The sequence below is a fragment of the Lissotriton vulgaris genome, chromosome 3_1 (assembly GCF_964263255.1).
Source record: "Lissotriton vulgaris chromosome 3_1, aLisVul1.2, whole genome shotgun sequence".
Taxonomy (NCBI): Eukaryota; Metazoa; Chordata; class Amphibia; order Caudata; family Salamandridae; genus Lissotriton; species Lissotriton vulgaris.
Window position 1 is genome coordinate 710,084,832 of NC_141689.1, and position 16,659 is coordinate 710,101,490.

The following is a 16,659-nucleotide window of genomic DNA, read 5'->3' on the forward strand; positions in this document are numbered from 1 at the left end:
TATCGCGTTCCCATTCTATGCGTATCGTATCGTTCAAGAAATCTTTGATCGGAAGAATCGTGGCCGGCCATTGGGCCTACCCGCGTCGGGTCAGCTTGCAGTGGATGGAACGGACTCCGTTAAAATTTTGTCCTGGGTGTCGCGTGAAGTAACCGCGCACCAACTTGCACGAAGTTTGTAACTTGTGTCTGTCCCTGCAACACAACGAACAAGACTGCGACGGGTACCGATCTTTTCAATTAAAGAAGACGTTCCGTGATCCTCAGGCTCAACGTCATAAGATGTGCCAACAAAGCGGCTCCGCTCCCAGTCTCTTTGGAGAAGATTCTGAACACGAAATCTTTGACGCACAATGAGCCGAAGAAGAGGAGGAACACATTTCTCTGTCCAAAGACGACTCCGACATGGAAGATGTTTCTCAGGGTTAGCTTATCATGAGCGCTGATACCCCTCTGCCCCAACTCATGCCTAAGAAAAAGGCTCCGGTCCTTCCTCTGCCTTCAGGCCAAGGTCGGCACGAGAACATGTTTCCAACGCCCCGTCTTCGGGCTCGGTACCAAAACACCAACGAAAGCCTTCCGGCTCGGGACTGAGCCGGCCCCATTCGGGCACAGAACCAAAATCTTTGGCGCTGAAATCCAAACACGTCGTCATTGACATCCCTGCGATATCCAAACTTAAATCTTCTGATCCAAAAACCTCAGCGCCTGAAACTTCTGCACCGAAAACATCAGTACCAAAAGACAAAACCGCTCCTCCCCAATCAAAGAAGCCTTGTTTCGACGTCCCGCCTTCCAACATGGACCCGAAACAAAAAGAACTTGTCATTAACTCTAAAACTGGTCATATTCATGTCAATTTGCCAGCTAAACGGAAACCAGAGATGCAGAAAGCTTACCACATTCCCCTTAAAAAGAAAAATGTTGCTACTCATTTTTCTCCTCCTCCTCTTGACACCCCTCCCCATTTGACCCTAATTTACTCATTACTCTTACAATCATCACAACCACAGTCACCCGATCACCAGGATGACTGGGAATGGGATGAGGATGCACCAAATAGCAATAGCCCCAATGCATAGGATGATTGCAATACAGATCCTAACACTGACACTGACCCAGATATATACCCTACAAAACCCTCTCCACCTGACGACAATGTAGGGTACATAGAATTAATTAACAGGGCTCTTTAATATCACAGGGTTCAGCTTCACAAGGAGCCTCTTGAAGAGGATTTTCTTTTTGAGACATTAAGTTCTTCTCAAACAGCAACTCATACACTACCCATGTTTAATGGCATGCTTAAGCACACGGATGATAGGACCCAGTGCGTGCAAGGATACTAATTCCACAGGTAGATAAAATATACAAACAAGCCCCTACAGACCCTGTCTACTTTAAAGGCCAAGCTCCCTTAGAATCCCTAGTTGTTTCAAACGCTCGCAAAACAGCAAACTCTCAAACAGGAGATGCACCTCCAAGCTTAAAGATTCCTCTGGTAAAAGAGTAGCAGCGCAGGCAGCCAATCACTGGCGTATTGCCAACACCCAGGCTCTCTTAGCAAGATACAACCGGGCTCACTATGACGAATTAAAACAATTGCTCAAACATAAACAAAAGGCACACAAGTTAATTCAGGAAGGAAAACTAATTTCCAACACTTCCATTATATGTGCTTTAGACGCAGCTGATACAGCAGCTCGAGCTGTCAAAACTAGTGTTCTTCTAAGACTTCACGCCTGGCTAAGGATTTCAGGGTTTAAACCTGAAGTCCAGGCTTCCATTTTAAACCTACCCTTTGATAAAGAACACCTTTTTAGTCCTGTGGTGAATAGCTCTTTAGAAAAAATGGAAAAGGACACGGAGTTCGCAACATCCATCGGAGTTTGCAGTCCCCGTCTGGTAGGGGTTCCTTTTGCTGCTCCTTTTTACAGGAGGGTTCAAAAAATATATCCACATATACCTCATCTTCCTATACGGGCAACAATCAGTCATCCTGTTCCAAAGGATACTTTAGAGGAGGATTTCAAGGCAATAATGGCTAGGGAATGGGCAAAGGTAGCACACCCCATACTTCCCCTGCAACAAACAAACAGTGACTTGCCTTCTCTTCACCCCGATCATCCCACACCTGTCGGGGGACGTATCTCTCAATTTCTTCCCGTATGGAATACAATAACTTCAGATAGATGGGTCCTAGATATTATCCACTCTGGTTATTGCCTAGAGCTTACCGACAATCCCCCAAACATTCCTCCATGAACACACCAAATGTCACTAAAACATCTAGAGCTTCTCAAACAAGAAGTACACTATCTACTGCAAAATGGAGCTATAGAGCCCGTCCCATTACAATATCAAGGGCTCGGGGTATTCTCCCTATACTTTCTCATACCCAAAAAGGTAGAATCTCTCAGGCCTATATTAGACCTCAGAGACCTAAACCTCTCTATTCAATCGGACCATTTTCACATGCTAACACTCCAACAAGTGCTCCCACTCCTTCAGCAAGGTGACTTTCTGTCTACTCTTGACTTAAAGGATGCATACTTCATATTCCAATACATCACGCTCATCGCAGTTTCTTAAGGTTTGTGGTAGGGACGCAACATTATCAGTTCAAAGTACTCCCATTCGGAGTCTCCACTGCTCCCATAGTATTCACCAAATTCCTGGCAGTAGTCGCAGCACATCTGAAAAGACAACATTTTCACATCATCCCATACTTAGACGACTGGCTCATCAAAGCCAGTTCTAAGCAAAACCAAAGGGCGTGACGGACGGACTGTTGAACATTACAAGCACTCACCCCCAGTCAACTTGTCTGGGTTTAATCCATCATCATTCTTTAGCTCACTCCGCCACCCCAGTTCAGACATTGCCATATGCAAATCAGTCTGAACCTGTGCCTTATGGGAACAGTACAGCCTGAGCTGCCAAGCCATGTCTTCCCTGGACCGGAAACAAGCACCTGGGACCGGTTTCTGGCTAATTAGCCGCCATCAGCCAGGCTAGCTTGAATCCAGTGGCAAAAGTGAGCAAGGGACCCACGTCTAGGCATATCCTGCCAACTTAGGGCGAACAAAGCAAAACCAAACGGGATGATGGACGGAGTGTTGAACATTGCAAGCACTCACCCCCAGTTAACTGATCTGAGTTTAATCCATCATCATTCTTTAGCTCACTCCGCCACTCACAAAGTATCTACAGCACATTCACAGAACAGTACACTTACTGCACGACCTGGGATTCCCAGTAAATTTGTTAAAATCCCATCTCCAACCCTCCGTTACACAAATGTACTTAGCATCCACTCTAGATACACAAAAAGTTCTAGCTTGTCCCAATCCAGCCAGATTCCACAATATTCAGGCTCTAATTGCCAAGGTTCAGCCCGATTACTAATTACCAGCTCGGGTATTCATCCAGCCCCTGGGAATGCTGTAATCTTGCATCATGATAGTTTCCTATGCAAGACTTCAAATGCCTCCGCTTCAGGAATGTTTAGCACGTCAGTGGAATCAATCTCAGGGTCAATTGGCAGATCTAGTGTTGGTGGACGGCTGCACTCCTCGCTCTCTGCAGTGGTGGAACCCACAGAACCTTTCCAAAGGGTGGCCTTTCATAGACCCAGTTCCACAGACTGTGCCAACGGCGGATGCATTGCTTTTTGGTTGGGGAGCTCATCTCCAATTGTGGAGTCAAAAGCAAAAGCAACTTCACATAAATCATTTGGGAGCTTTTAGCAGTTTTACTAGCTCTCAAAGCCTTCCAGACTCACCTTTTAGGCAAGGCTGTCCTGATATGCACCGGCAACATGACAGCCATGCATTACATACAGAAACAGGTGGAGGACACACTCTCTCCAACTGTCACACCTTGCACAAGCCATTTGGAAGTGGGCCATTCATCACTCCTAGCTGAACACCTACCAGGAGTGTACAACCAGATTGCAGATCTGCTCAGCAGACAAACACAACAGATCCACAAGTGGAAAACTTCCCACTCAAGTTCTCCTCCCGTTATTCCAGATGTGGGGTTTCCCAGACAGATGTCTGTTCGCCACACACCAAAACGCAAAATGCCCAAACTTCGCCTCCAGGTATCCACACCTATTATCCAAAGGCAATGCTTTATGGATATACTAGTCATGGAGGTTTGCCTACGCTTTTCCGCCTCTTCCACTCATTCCACTAGTGGTTCCGAAGCTCAGACAATCATCCCTCACACTAATCCTGGCAGCTCCCACATGGGCCCCTCAACCCTGGTTCACTACCCTGTAGGAACTCTCAGTAGCTCCTTATTAAAAATTACATCTCACACCCAGTCTCCTCATGCAGAGCCATCGAGAGATAAAGCATCTAGATCTCAAACCTCTCAACCTGGCGATCTGGCACCTGAAATCATAGAGTTTGGTTATCTGAATCTTCCACTATACTGTATAAATATCATTAAAGAAGCCAAGAGGCCTACTAAACCGCTTGCTATGCAGCTATGCAGCTAAATGGAAGCGATTTGTTATTTATTGCAATAGATCAATATTGTGCTTCCATTCTTGGTCGCATCCCTATTAGGGCACTCCTTTGGTTCCTTTTAATCAGAAGGATTCCTTGAATTTCTCTGTGAAAGTTGCGTTATATTTTTATTTGATTAACATACTTAATTTCAGTATTATCAGAATTATTCTCAATCCATTATATCATGAGTTTCTTATTCATAAACATTCATTGTGCTCCAATGCATTTCGGGCTATCATGCCCTTCTTCTGGGAGCTTTATCTACAAAATACCAAAGACATAGCTTCAATGCATAAGTGTATAAAGCAAAGTTCAATACATTGTACACATTTTATTTTGTTTGTGTGTCATTATCAAGCGGTGAATCGAGCGTGAGCTGGTGTGAAAAAATCGGGCGAAAAATGTGGCGGTAAAACGAGCATTAAGTGAAATCAATGGTGCAGTAAAGATGTGATCGTGACTACTGGCAAAACCGACGTACATTTGCTGTTGCCGTTCTGGGCTTGTTCGTAGGCTGTGGGTATAAGTGACAACGTGATGAGAAAAATAAGACATGTGACATTGCACAAATTGCATCTCTTGTTTCAGCCGTCTAGGGAGTGCCATTTCATTGGACTTACTGTTTGGTCTGCATTCAGCTTCCACTCCTCTATGGAGTTCACGTTTGTTTATTTGTGCGTGTGTGCACGATATAAAAGACTGACTACCGTGGTAGACCCCAGTGTGGCAGCCATTTCTAAGTGGTCGCAGATTCTTTGTATCAACCGGTTGTTATCTATTTCAGTGCACGTGAGGGGGTAAAACTGCGGTTAAGAACATGCTGGGGATGTATAAAAACCGGAGCAGATGAATAAGAATAAAAATAAAACCGTCAAAAAACGAGGTGTCAGTTGAGTGTGTATGCATTTGCTTCAAGTATTTATAACTTGCTTTATAAAAAACATTATGAAAAAACACAGGTGGCACTGCAGAACAAAGAAACCATCTCTTGGCCCTAATGGCCTTCAGAAAAGTGTAGATGTATAGCATTACAGGTAGCATGCAAGTTCCATGCGATCATTTAATCCATTTGGTTTCATGGAGTTCAGTCTGTATATCCAAAAATTCTCTCTACGTAGTAAATATTTGTTATTGTCTCTGCCTTCCTCTTATTTTATTACTTCTAAAACCAAAAATTTCAATTGTGAGACATGATGCTTTTGTTTGGTGAAGTGTAAGGCGACAGCTGATTTTTCATTGTGCATTCTAATGTTTGACTTGTGCTCATTGATGCAGACTTTTATTTTTCTTTCTGTTTTTCCAACATATCCCTTGCCGCATGGAACTTCAATAAGTAAATCACATTAGATATATCACACATTGCTGAGGTCTTCAATTGAATATTGAACCCTTTCATAGGGTGTGGTATTGTGTTGCCTTTTATCACGTTATTAAAGTTGTTGCAGTTTGTACAGGCTCTGGTGCCTTTTGTTATAGTTTGTGGAGGTGTACACTTTTTCAATAATTCTCCTAAATTGTTGTTTCTTGAAAATGCAAATATGGGTGTCTGTGCAAATAAGGATTTGTAGTCTGGTTCCATGCTTAGGTTTGGCCAATGTTTCATGACGATCTTTTTATAAGTTGGGCTTAATGTTGAATATTTTTAGACTATTAATAGTCTAGTGGTCTTTTGTTTTATGGTGTTTTTTAACAAGTCAGCTCTTGAGATTTGAGATACACGTTTTGCTTGCTCTGAGGTTTTTCGGAAAACCTTTGTCTTCAAGTCTTTGTCCCATTTCTTCAATTATTTAGGTGGCTCTGTCCTCGTTTGATGTTATTCTTATTGCTCTTGTCATTTGGGAGAAGGGTAGGTGGCTTTTGAGTGATGCTTGATGGAAGCTGGTGTAATGTAGAGTGTTGTTTTGATCCGTTTGTTTCCTGAATAAGTCTGTTTCCAGGTTCCTGTCGATAAGTGTAATTTCAACATCTAGGAATGTGATCTTTTCTTTCTGTATTTCCCAGGTGAATTGGATTCTGTCATCAATGTGATTTAAGGTTGTAAGTGCCTGTTGTAATTTCTCTTGTGTGTTGTTCCAAAGTATAAAGACATCGTTAATGTATCTAGCTAGGAGTTTGGTATTGGCTGTCCATGTCTGGTTTGCGAAAATGTGGGTGTCTTCATATTGTTTCATGTAGAGGTTAGCATATATCGGCGCAGCGCAATTACCCATAGAGGTACCAGACAGTTGAAGATACCAATCATCTTTGTATTCAAAATAACTTTGGTTAAGGTGAAGTAAACTAGCTCCAGTAGGAATTTTTGCATGGATTGGTCTATGTCGGTGTTTAGGATTGCGGATTCCATAGCTTCAATACCCCCTGCATGGGGTATGGAGGTATAGAGTGACTTTACGTCCGCCGTGCACATAAGGAGGTTGTCATCATCCTTGATTTCAATGGCCTTTAGTTTTAACAGAAAATCAGTTGTGTCCTTGATGTAACTTTTCATTGTTTTTACTGTGGATTGGAGGTACTTGTCCAGAAATTGTCCTACCGGTTCATGGAGGCTTCCCCTTGTAGACACAATCGGTCTTAGGGGAGGGTCCTTTAGACATTTGTGTATTTTTGGAGCCATGTGTAGCGATGGGCTTCTGGGATTCGATTTCAGTAAGAAATTGCGAGTTTTCTCTTTGATTGTGCCTTCATCATATGCTCTGTCTAATATGTATTTGAGAATGGTTTTGAATCTCGCTGTCGGATTGCCCTCCAGCTTCATATAGGTTTCCTTATCTGAGATGTGTTCCATCACCTTTCTCTCATACATCTCTGTGTTTAAGATCACTAGTGCTCCACCTTTGTCTGCTTTAATGCACTTGATGTTTTTGTTGTTGGCGATCTTTCTTAAGGTTTGTTTTGATTGCACAATTGACATCACAGCACCGTGTAGATCCTTTGCATGACCTCACCTACTGTGGATTCACATATTATATGCATCAAGTATGGCAAAGATATTATTTAGTAGTGCACGGTTTTATTTTCGTTTCCAAAACGATTTTACTTTGGCATTTACTGTATATCTCGTCGACTCATAATTAGAGGAAGTGTACCCACTTCCGGTACACTTGCCGTTCTAGTCTTTCTAACACGGGCAACATTGAGGCTATTTAACTACTTCCGGGTCGACATCACGTGTCCGCACCCGGAACCACGGCAGGAGCACTCGTCCTGCTTGCCTTTTCCCGCGAATCGGGTAAGAAACGTAAAATAGGACCTCGACCTTTTTGGGGTTTCTTTGATTTAGCACTCCATCAACCGATCAGGTCGTGCACATAAGTTAGAATTAACCAGCGGTCATTTCTGATCTACGATAGCAATTGATATGCAATGTCCTAGGATTTCGACCTTTACGGTTTCTTTTAACTTTACTGCTCCAACAACCCACCATGTTTTGGACTTTAGCGAGTATTACCCAGCAGTCATTATTGATCTACGTGGGAGTTAGATATACTAATGTCCTTTTTTGATACCAACCAGAACGGGTAAACTAATGCTCTTGCCCCCGTTTTTCTTTTCTTTTATTCCTGGAATAACGGACTTGTAGCCAGGAATCCCATTGATGAGCCTTTACAAATCTTACCTATTGAAAAAGTGGATGCTTCTACTTTCCCCAGTCATTTCGCTACAGAAGTTGACTGGAACCACCACATACCGTACTCTCAAGGTGAGATTTCAGTGATTTACTTTGCAGAAAATGTGGAGATTCGAGCACTACTCTACAATGTCTGCGCATTTGATATGGGCCATTATCCTGGAATCTATTATTTTTTTCTTCCTATAGTTCGCAAATCATATCGAGCATAGACTCTGACTGGACTACTCGTCCGGACGTTTTCACCCATTACACCTGGTCTTGAGCGGGGCCGGGTTGGAATTATCACCGGCACAGCGGTGAGCTCCATATTTTATTAATACTCACCTTGAAAGTACCTTTCTCGCTTTGATAATAATTTTTGCAAGAATGTTCCTTTTTTCGCTCTATTAACTTACCTTTCAATGCCGTGTAGTTTTTACTTTCCTTTCCTCTCTCTTTTTCCCTTCTTTTTTTGGTAATGCTATAGACCTGTGGCTATATACTCATCGACTACAGGTAGGAGGCGCACGATTATATTTCTATAGGTCCTGTCCCTATCGCAGTGATCCTTCAATACCCGACCCACCCGCACCTGTTGTACGATTCTGACCTTATATCACACCATAACAAGGACTTCCCTACACGTGCACTTGCACTACTCCTCCCCTCCCCTTCGCGCCACTCGGACAAGACTCTTTTGTAATCCACCATCTGGTCACCACCACAATCCCTGGCACTATCGCACCCACTTGCGAATCCCTATCCTGCTTGCATCTACACTAGCGTTCATTTTTTACTGTATCCATCGAGATAAGAGGGGACGGTGTTGCATGCTTCCACACATATGCTGCTGCACATTGTCACCATATTCACTTTCACACTGCACTTGCACTAGAAGTAGCTACGAAAACAATGTAATGTTCCTTAAAATACTACAATGTATTCCACCCTGTATTTTGTATCCTCCCCAGCCCTGAGGAGTCGCCAAAGTATTGTAACTGCTTGGCGACGAAACACGTGTCGGCTGGCTATCCAAACAATTAAAGAGGAACCATACTACCCATCGTCCTCTTTCTTCTACAAATGTGGACACTTGAACTTTTAAATGTCCATTGAGACATCATTTCTGTACTCTCTCCATTAGGTGTGCAACAGGTCTTTCTTCATCTTTCTTAAGGTATCTGCATCTTTTCGGGTGATATTTTGTAAACACGTGTCGGCTGGCTATCCATAATAATTAAAGAGGAACCATACTACCCATCGTCCTCTTTCTTCTACAAATGTCTACACTTGAACTTTTAAATGTCCATTGAGACATAATTTCTGTACTCTCTCCATTAGGTGTGCAGCAGGTCTTTCATCATCTTTCTTAAGGTATCTGCATCTTTTCGGGTGATATTTTGTTTGAGTTTCTTATTGTAGTTAAGTTCTGTAAGGTCCTTTTTGATAAGGTTTTCGAACAAGTCCAAGCATTTGTGACTGATGGGGGCTTGCTATGTGCTTGTTGGTCTAAGTCCCACTAATTGATCCGTCTGTTCCTTTTCTTGAGAGGGCAGAACATTCTCAAAGAAATGTCTTAGTCTCAATTTTTGCATGAATTTAAAAGTGCTGACCTCCAGTTCTAGTTGTTGGGTTTTTGTTGTTGGGACGAAGGATGTTCCTTTCTGGAGTAGTTTGATTTCGTTTGAACTTAAGGGTGTATCCGATATGTTAATTACTAGGTGTCTTTCTGTATGGTCTTCTTCTTGTCTTTTTTTGGGTTGTGTAGTGCTTCGGGTGTTTGGGTGTTGCAATAACAACCACATTAACCGAGCTGGATGCTTCAGTTCAAAGTATCATTTGTAATTTACTGCATTTCAGGGCTCTGCTCAAAACTCACTTATATACTGCATAGGTGCTGGGTGTTCTAGGCAGGTTCACTGGTAGCTTAGCGCGGGGACACGCCGTGATGGCGTTACTGAGCGCTCTATAAGCTCTTTATTATTTGCAGCGCTCAAATCTAGCCTATACATCTATATGCTTACATCTCGCTTACATCTCGATGCAATAGCTGCATACCTTCAGAATAGACAACACCTGTCTCTTTTCAGAGTGCCTGTTATCAAGGCTTTTGTGGTGGGACATATGTCATTCCACCAAGAATCTCACCTGCCCCAGTGTGGAATCCTAATATTGTCCTCACCAGACTAATGGGTCCACCCTTTGAACCACTGCATGAATGTGAAATGCAATTTCTCACTTGGTAAGTTGCTTTCCTCATTGCTATTACATCACTGAGGAGAGTGTGTGAGCTTCGGGCACTAACCATAGAAGAACCATTTTTACAAATACACCAGAGCATACTGGTTCTTTGGACTAACCCTAAATTTCTACCCAAAGTAGTATCTGCCTTCCACATCAACCAGTCTGTTGAGTTGCCTGTGTTCTTTCCTCAACCAGATTCAGTAGCAGAACGAGCTCTACACACCTTAGATGTTAAACGAGCTTTACTCTATTACATAGAAAGGACTGATCCTTTTAGAAAAACTAAGCAACTCGTTGTTGCTTTGCTCCACCACACAAAGGCAATCCCATTTCTAAATCGGGTATTGCCAGGTGGCTAGTCAAATGGATTTAAACATGCTATGCAAAAGCAAAGAGGACTTTACTAATTCCCCCAAGAGCGCATTCTACTTGCAAACTAGGTGCTTTCATGGCTTTCTTAGGAAACATTCCCATATCTGACATGTAGAGCTGCATCATGGCCTACACCACACACATGTACAAAACACTATTGTGTGGATGTGTTAGCCAGACAACAAGCTAATGTAGGCCAGGCAGTTCCACTTACACTTTTTCAAACAACTGCAACAGCTATAGGTTAGCCACTGCTTTGGGTGACAACTGCTGTATAGTCTATGCAAAGCATGTGATCTACAGCTCATATGCCTCGAACGGCAAATGCTACTTACCCAGTATGCATCTGTTCTTGGCATGTAGAGTTGCAGATTCACATGCACCCACCCGCCTCCCTGGGTACCTGTACCTGTTCCGGTACTATCTTACTTGCATACATACGAATGGATATTTCTATCCTACTCTTACTAACTCCATTCTCACCCTCTGCGGGAAAACAATCTATCAATGGAGTCGATGCCCATGCGCTTTGTCACCAAAAGGAGTCACCTTCCTCGTGACTGGAAAAGACTTGTGTGAGGAAAAACAAAGTGCAAACATCCGGACCCAACACTAGATGGCAGACAATGCAAAGCATGTGCATATACACCTCTACATGCCAAGAACGGATGCATACTGGATAAGTAGCATTTTCCTTTCTCCCTTAGGATTGCAGGGGCTGTTTTTCCTCTGAAAAAGTTCTGTGTTGAGTTGTGTTTGTATGGAAACCCACACAACTGTGTTTTAATGTCTAAGTGGTTTACTTACCTTTGTCTAGGAAATGTCCCAGAGTGATATCTAGGCATACAACACTGAGTAGAAAAAGTAATCCTAAAAGTAATCTAAAAAGTAATCACAAAGTAATTAAAGACAGTTGACATTATGTTCTAAACCTTTTATAAACCTGTAGCAAAGCCGGTTTCACCCAGCTTTCATATTCTTGTCAGTATGTCTTGAAAAGTACAACTCCACTTACCTTTACCAAGTCCTGCTTGGTTCTAGAAATAAAATACAACTAAATAAACATATTTTTATACGAAAAATTGGTTTGAGTTCAGTCTTTGAGTGTGTGACCTTATTTCTTGCCTGAGTATGTACAATAAATGCTTAACACTAACTTCTGATAAAACCTTAATGCTCGCCGACACTACTACAAATAGAGAGTAAGGTGTTATCTACTTTTACCTCTGTAAGCCTTTGGGGCTCCACTGGACTCTGTGCACATTATACCTTACTTTGGTATAGTGTATATACAGAGCCAGCTTCGTACACTTGGTACTGGCTGACCCCTGGCTCAAATGCTGCATCCACACCCATCTTAAACTTTATCTTTTCCCAGAATCTCCACCTGCTGTACATTATCATGATGTTGGGCTTAGCCTGTCATGCATGACATAACCCCGTTCCGCATTTGGGAAACTGTTATCAGAAGAAAGTGTGGTAATGCTGGATGGTAGGTCTTCTATAATTCTCCCCATATTCTCAGTTTTTTGTTGGATAAATACAAGCTGTGACAATGGGGTGGCATCCGTACAAGCCAGAACACCTTAAATTCTCTTGTTTTCTGAAGTGTTTGGGGAGGTAGGTGTTCCTTGGCGAGGCACGAGCATGGCTGACACACTGCAATGATTCCCTATGGGATTTGTAGGGATTTGTTATTTTTTGCAGCTGTAATTTGATGTTCACATAGCATTCTGCATTTTAAAAAGTAGAGTATGTCAAGGAACATGGCATAAACACATTCTCTGCTAACAGTAAATAAGTAAATGAATGCACGTAAAGCCTCACCCCTTAAAGAACGTTCCGAAATGCATAGGGGTGTGAAATAAGAGCTGTGGCTAAAAACACACAGATAAGAATAACTTTGTTTTGAATGAACAATGGTAGTTACAATAGAGACCTATAAAAGAGACGTTTAGGGAAAATTTCATGAAAATATATATGTTTTAATCATTTACACATTTGTAAGAATGATTAACAATATCATGACAAAGTACCACTGAGTCCCAAAAACATTGTGAGAGACCAACTAAACCAAGACAGAAACCAAGAAACAGACAAACCAAAAATTGGGGGAAACACAAGTTAGCTTTTGACAAGAATTCCTTGTCTATTGAAGCCCACCCATGTTGCACATAAAGCATTTTAGAACAAAAATAAAAATTATTATGAGTGCCAACCTAACAGGATGTCATTAATAATTACTATTAAAATGTAGGAACCCATTAATGCTTCCACTACCCCCTACCAATTTACCTGGTGTCTGTTTTTGAAAATCCTTCAATGTTGACAGAGCCCCACCCCCCCCCCCCCCGTACCTGCCCACCCTGTAACTAAATATTGCAACTGTTTTTTGTAACCATAGTTTGATGCTTTCAGTGTCTTTTGCGTTACAAAATCGCCTACCACCCAATTAAGGTATCTTAGGCTGACACTACGTGGAGGAGTGGTTTGATGGTAGTGATATTCGGAAAGAAACAATCATGCCGAAGACAAGCAGTGCAAACATTTACATTTTGTCTGACAGTTAAAATTGTGTATTTTCTGCACTACAGTCTTTTATTCAGCACTCGTTTGAAAGTTTTCCCACTTATTGTGCTTTAATTGTGTTGAGTTTAACTCTGTTACGTTAACCATGAATGTAAATTTCGCTGACATTTAAATATTTATTTTGCACTACTAAGCTAATGTGGTAACTTTTGATGCGCCAATGTTTTCATAAATCGGTATATAGAAACAGATTCTTTTGTTATTTGAAATAGTGTGAAATAATTGTGTTATTTTCTTAGTTTAACAGTTAAGTAACTTGCCATTTGATATTCATCGTGTCGCCATTTTTCATTACGTTGCAGAAGCTGCAAGGCAGAGTGACTGGGATGGAATCATTGCATGTCATCAAGGTTATCTTACCTGTACAACGTGGAACTACCAGAAAACATCTATGGGGGCGCATAAACTTAGACCAGAAAGATTTGACAAAAACATTCCACTAAATGTGTATGCAGCGGTAAGTCTGGAAATTGTCAATCCAGTGTAACCTAATTGTACTGTGTTTTAGCGGAGAGAGCACAAGCACCTTAGCTCTGGTTAGCAGTCATAAGTGCACAGAATCCTAAGGCCAACTAAAACAAATTTAGCAAAAATGGGGGTGAAAGCAAAACATTTGGGGGAAGACTGCCTCAAGGCTGACAGGTCCAGCAAGAGTATATGGTGCTGGGAGTTTTTATTACAAACTCCACAGCACCATAATGGCTACACTGAAAACTGAGGAGTTCGGTATCCAACTTCTCAGCACATTAAACCTACACCGATGTCAGTGTAAGATTTATTGAAAAATGTACACAGAGGGCATCTTAGAGATGCACCCTGAAAAATAACCCACCCCCAGTGTCCAGGCTGAGTGGCTGCTTTCAGCTGCCACCACCAAACATGTTTCTAGACCCCTGGGTCGAGAGCCTGCTGCTCTCTGGGTTCTGAAACAATGCACATCCTGGAACGAGGTGCCAAGCCTCCTCCCCCAGGGTGGGCAGGATTCACGAAGGGGAAGCTTCAAAGGCTTGCTGCCTTTGTGAGCTTCCCCAGGCCAATTGCTTCTTTCAGCACCTGGTCCCCACTGGTTTTGACCCCCACTTTCGGCGGGAGAACCGGCGGGAAAAACAAGTGAGGAAGAGAGATGTGCCCACCTCTGCCAACTCCACCCCTTAGGTGGGGGAGGCGAGGTGAAGCACAACTCTCAGTCCAAGCAATCTTGAAGATGGGGGGACTCAGCCAACCAGGGACAGGTACATGCCCCCCTCCCACTGGAGGGTGGCATAATAGAGGGTGTACCCACCCCAGGGAAGGGACCCATTGGTCCTTGCCTTTTACCAACCTGTAGTGCCCCTAAATCTAGTATTTAGGGGCAACCTTGAACCTTGCTTCCTCAGATCCAGAGAAGAAACAAGAAGAAAAGAAGGACCGAACAGCTGTGCTGCAGCTAACAAGAGAAAGACGACATCTGACTTTGCCCCAGCCCCACCGGCCTGTCTCCCCCTCGAACCTGCTCTTTCGAAATACCGGTGTGACCTGCAGCCAGTAACCTCAAAAACCTCGGAGGACCTGTCTACCATTACTTCCAAAGACTGCTTCTCCCATGAACACCGGATTTGTTCAACTGCAACCTCTGGCAGCAGCCGGTAACCGCAAATCCGCCCCACTCTGCACCCACCATCCAAGGCCCGAGCTCGAGTGGGCAAACACCACATGGAGGTCACCCCGGGGATCCTGAACCGAGAGCCGATGCCTGCAGTCTAAATCCAGAAGGACCCCTAACCACGACCAAGAGCTGGAAAGAAGATCCGACCCCAAAAGGCACCCCTTCGCCTGACGCCCCACGGTCTTGTGTGCCCAAACCAACTGTGCCTAACCAACCCCTAACTTCCCAACTTACCTTTGAAAGTGGTGGTCGTACCCAGAAGTCCTTCGTCTCCCTGCCTGCAGTGCTTTTGCAACCAGAGGTTCTCCATTGGAAACAGGGCATCTGATGTCGAAACACTACCCTGCACCCGGCCGCCCTAGTGCCGCTGAGGGTGCCCCTTTGGGGATAATTTGTTTACCCATTTGCCCTGAGCTAAAGTCCGTCCCACATCCCAGTGGCCTGCTTGCCAGCAGCCACCAACCGGAGGCCCTCTATTCCCCCCTCTGGATAACATTGGGCTTCAACACTCTGCACCCGGCCGCGCTAGTGCCACTGAGGATGTAACAAGAGTGCATCACTGACCCTGGGGGATCCCTGAGTTTACCCCCAGAACCTCAACTCCCACTACTGAATACTTACCTAAAATACGATAACCATGTTTTCCTCCATAGGATAACATTGACACTTTTTCCTAAAAAAGGTCCAAGTGTGGAGTTTTGAAACCTAAAGAAATTCTTTGAAAATTGTAAGATAACAAAACAGCTTTTACTCACCTGTTTACAGGAAATTTCCCAGAGCTGCATACAGCACAGAGTAAGAAAAGTAATCCAAAAGTAACTTACCTGCTATTTTACTGAAAATCCCATTCAAGTCTATGTACTGTATTTACAAGTGATTACATTTCTCTGAAACAATACTGTAAGTCAAACCATAGTACATTTACAATTGCAATTGAACTGTTTTACAATCAGCATTTACTGCTGTAAAGTATTTATTCCTTACATGTGCCAGGCTTGCTTGGTTCTAGAAATATAATAACTAAAAGAATATTTTTATACAAAAACAATTTGTCTGAAGTTCAGTCTTTGAGCGTGTGAATTCATTTGCTGACTGTGTACAACAAATGCTTAACACTGTCCTCTGATAAAGCCCTACTACTCGACCCCACTACCTCAAATAGAGAGTAAGGTGCTATCTAATTTTACTTCTGCCTACCTTTGGGGTTGCACTGGACTCTGTGCATTCTATACCTCATTTTGGTATTGTATATACAGAGCTAGCTTTCTACAAGTGCTCAACCACTCTTAATTCCAAGATCTTGGAGACTTCCTCTTTAATGGTAGCCCTCACTTTATCTAACAGCCTGTAGATTCGATTTTGACAGGCAGGCTGTCTCCAGCTTCTATATCATGGATACACTAGTGTGTAAGCCCAGGAGTGAGGGGACACAGTGAATCAAACTGTCCCAGTAACAGGTGATAGTCCCTCTGCTGTTGTAGCGCCAGGGTAGGAGAGAGGCTGACATCTTTCACAGATCTTTTCCTATGGATGATAGGAGGTCAGGGAGAGGTTAACTTTCCTCCACTCCATGATCTTTCACCAGCAGTACAATGACCTCAGACCCCTAGTAGTAGTAGGGTTTGAGGTGATTCAAATGGTATAACAATAAGGGACTTTTAGGGGTCTTGAGGTCCCCAA

The 16,659-nt window shown here is 43.1% G+C and overlaps 1 protein-coding gene across 1 annotated transcript in view; it reads left to right on the forward strand.

Moving 5' to 3' along the window:
• WDR36 (WD repeat domain 36) overlaps positions 1-16,659 on the forward strand; it is a 443,575-nt gene that overhangs the window by 193,525 nt on the left and 233,391 nt on the right. Inside the window, exon 13 of the mRNA XM_086963545.1 lies at positions 13,637-13,791. Within this exon, the coding sequence (XP_086819671.1) occupies positions 13,637-13,791 (155 nt within the window). The remainder of the gene's footprint in view (positions 1-13,636; positions 13,792-16,659) is intronic.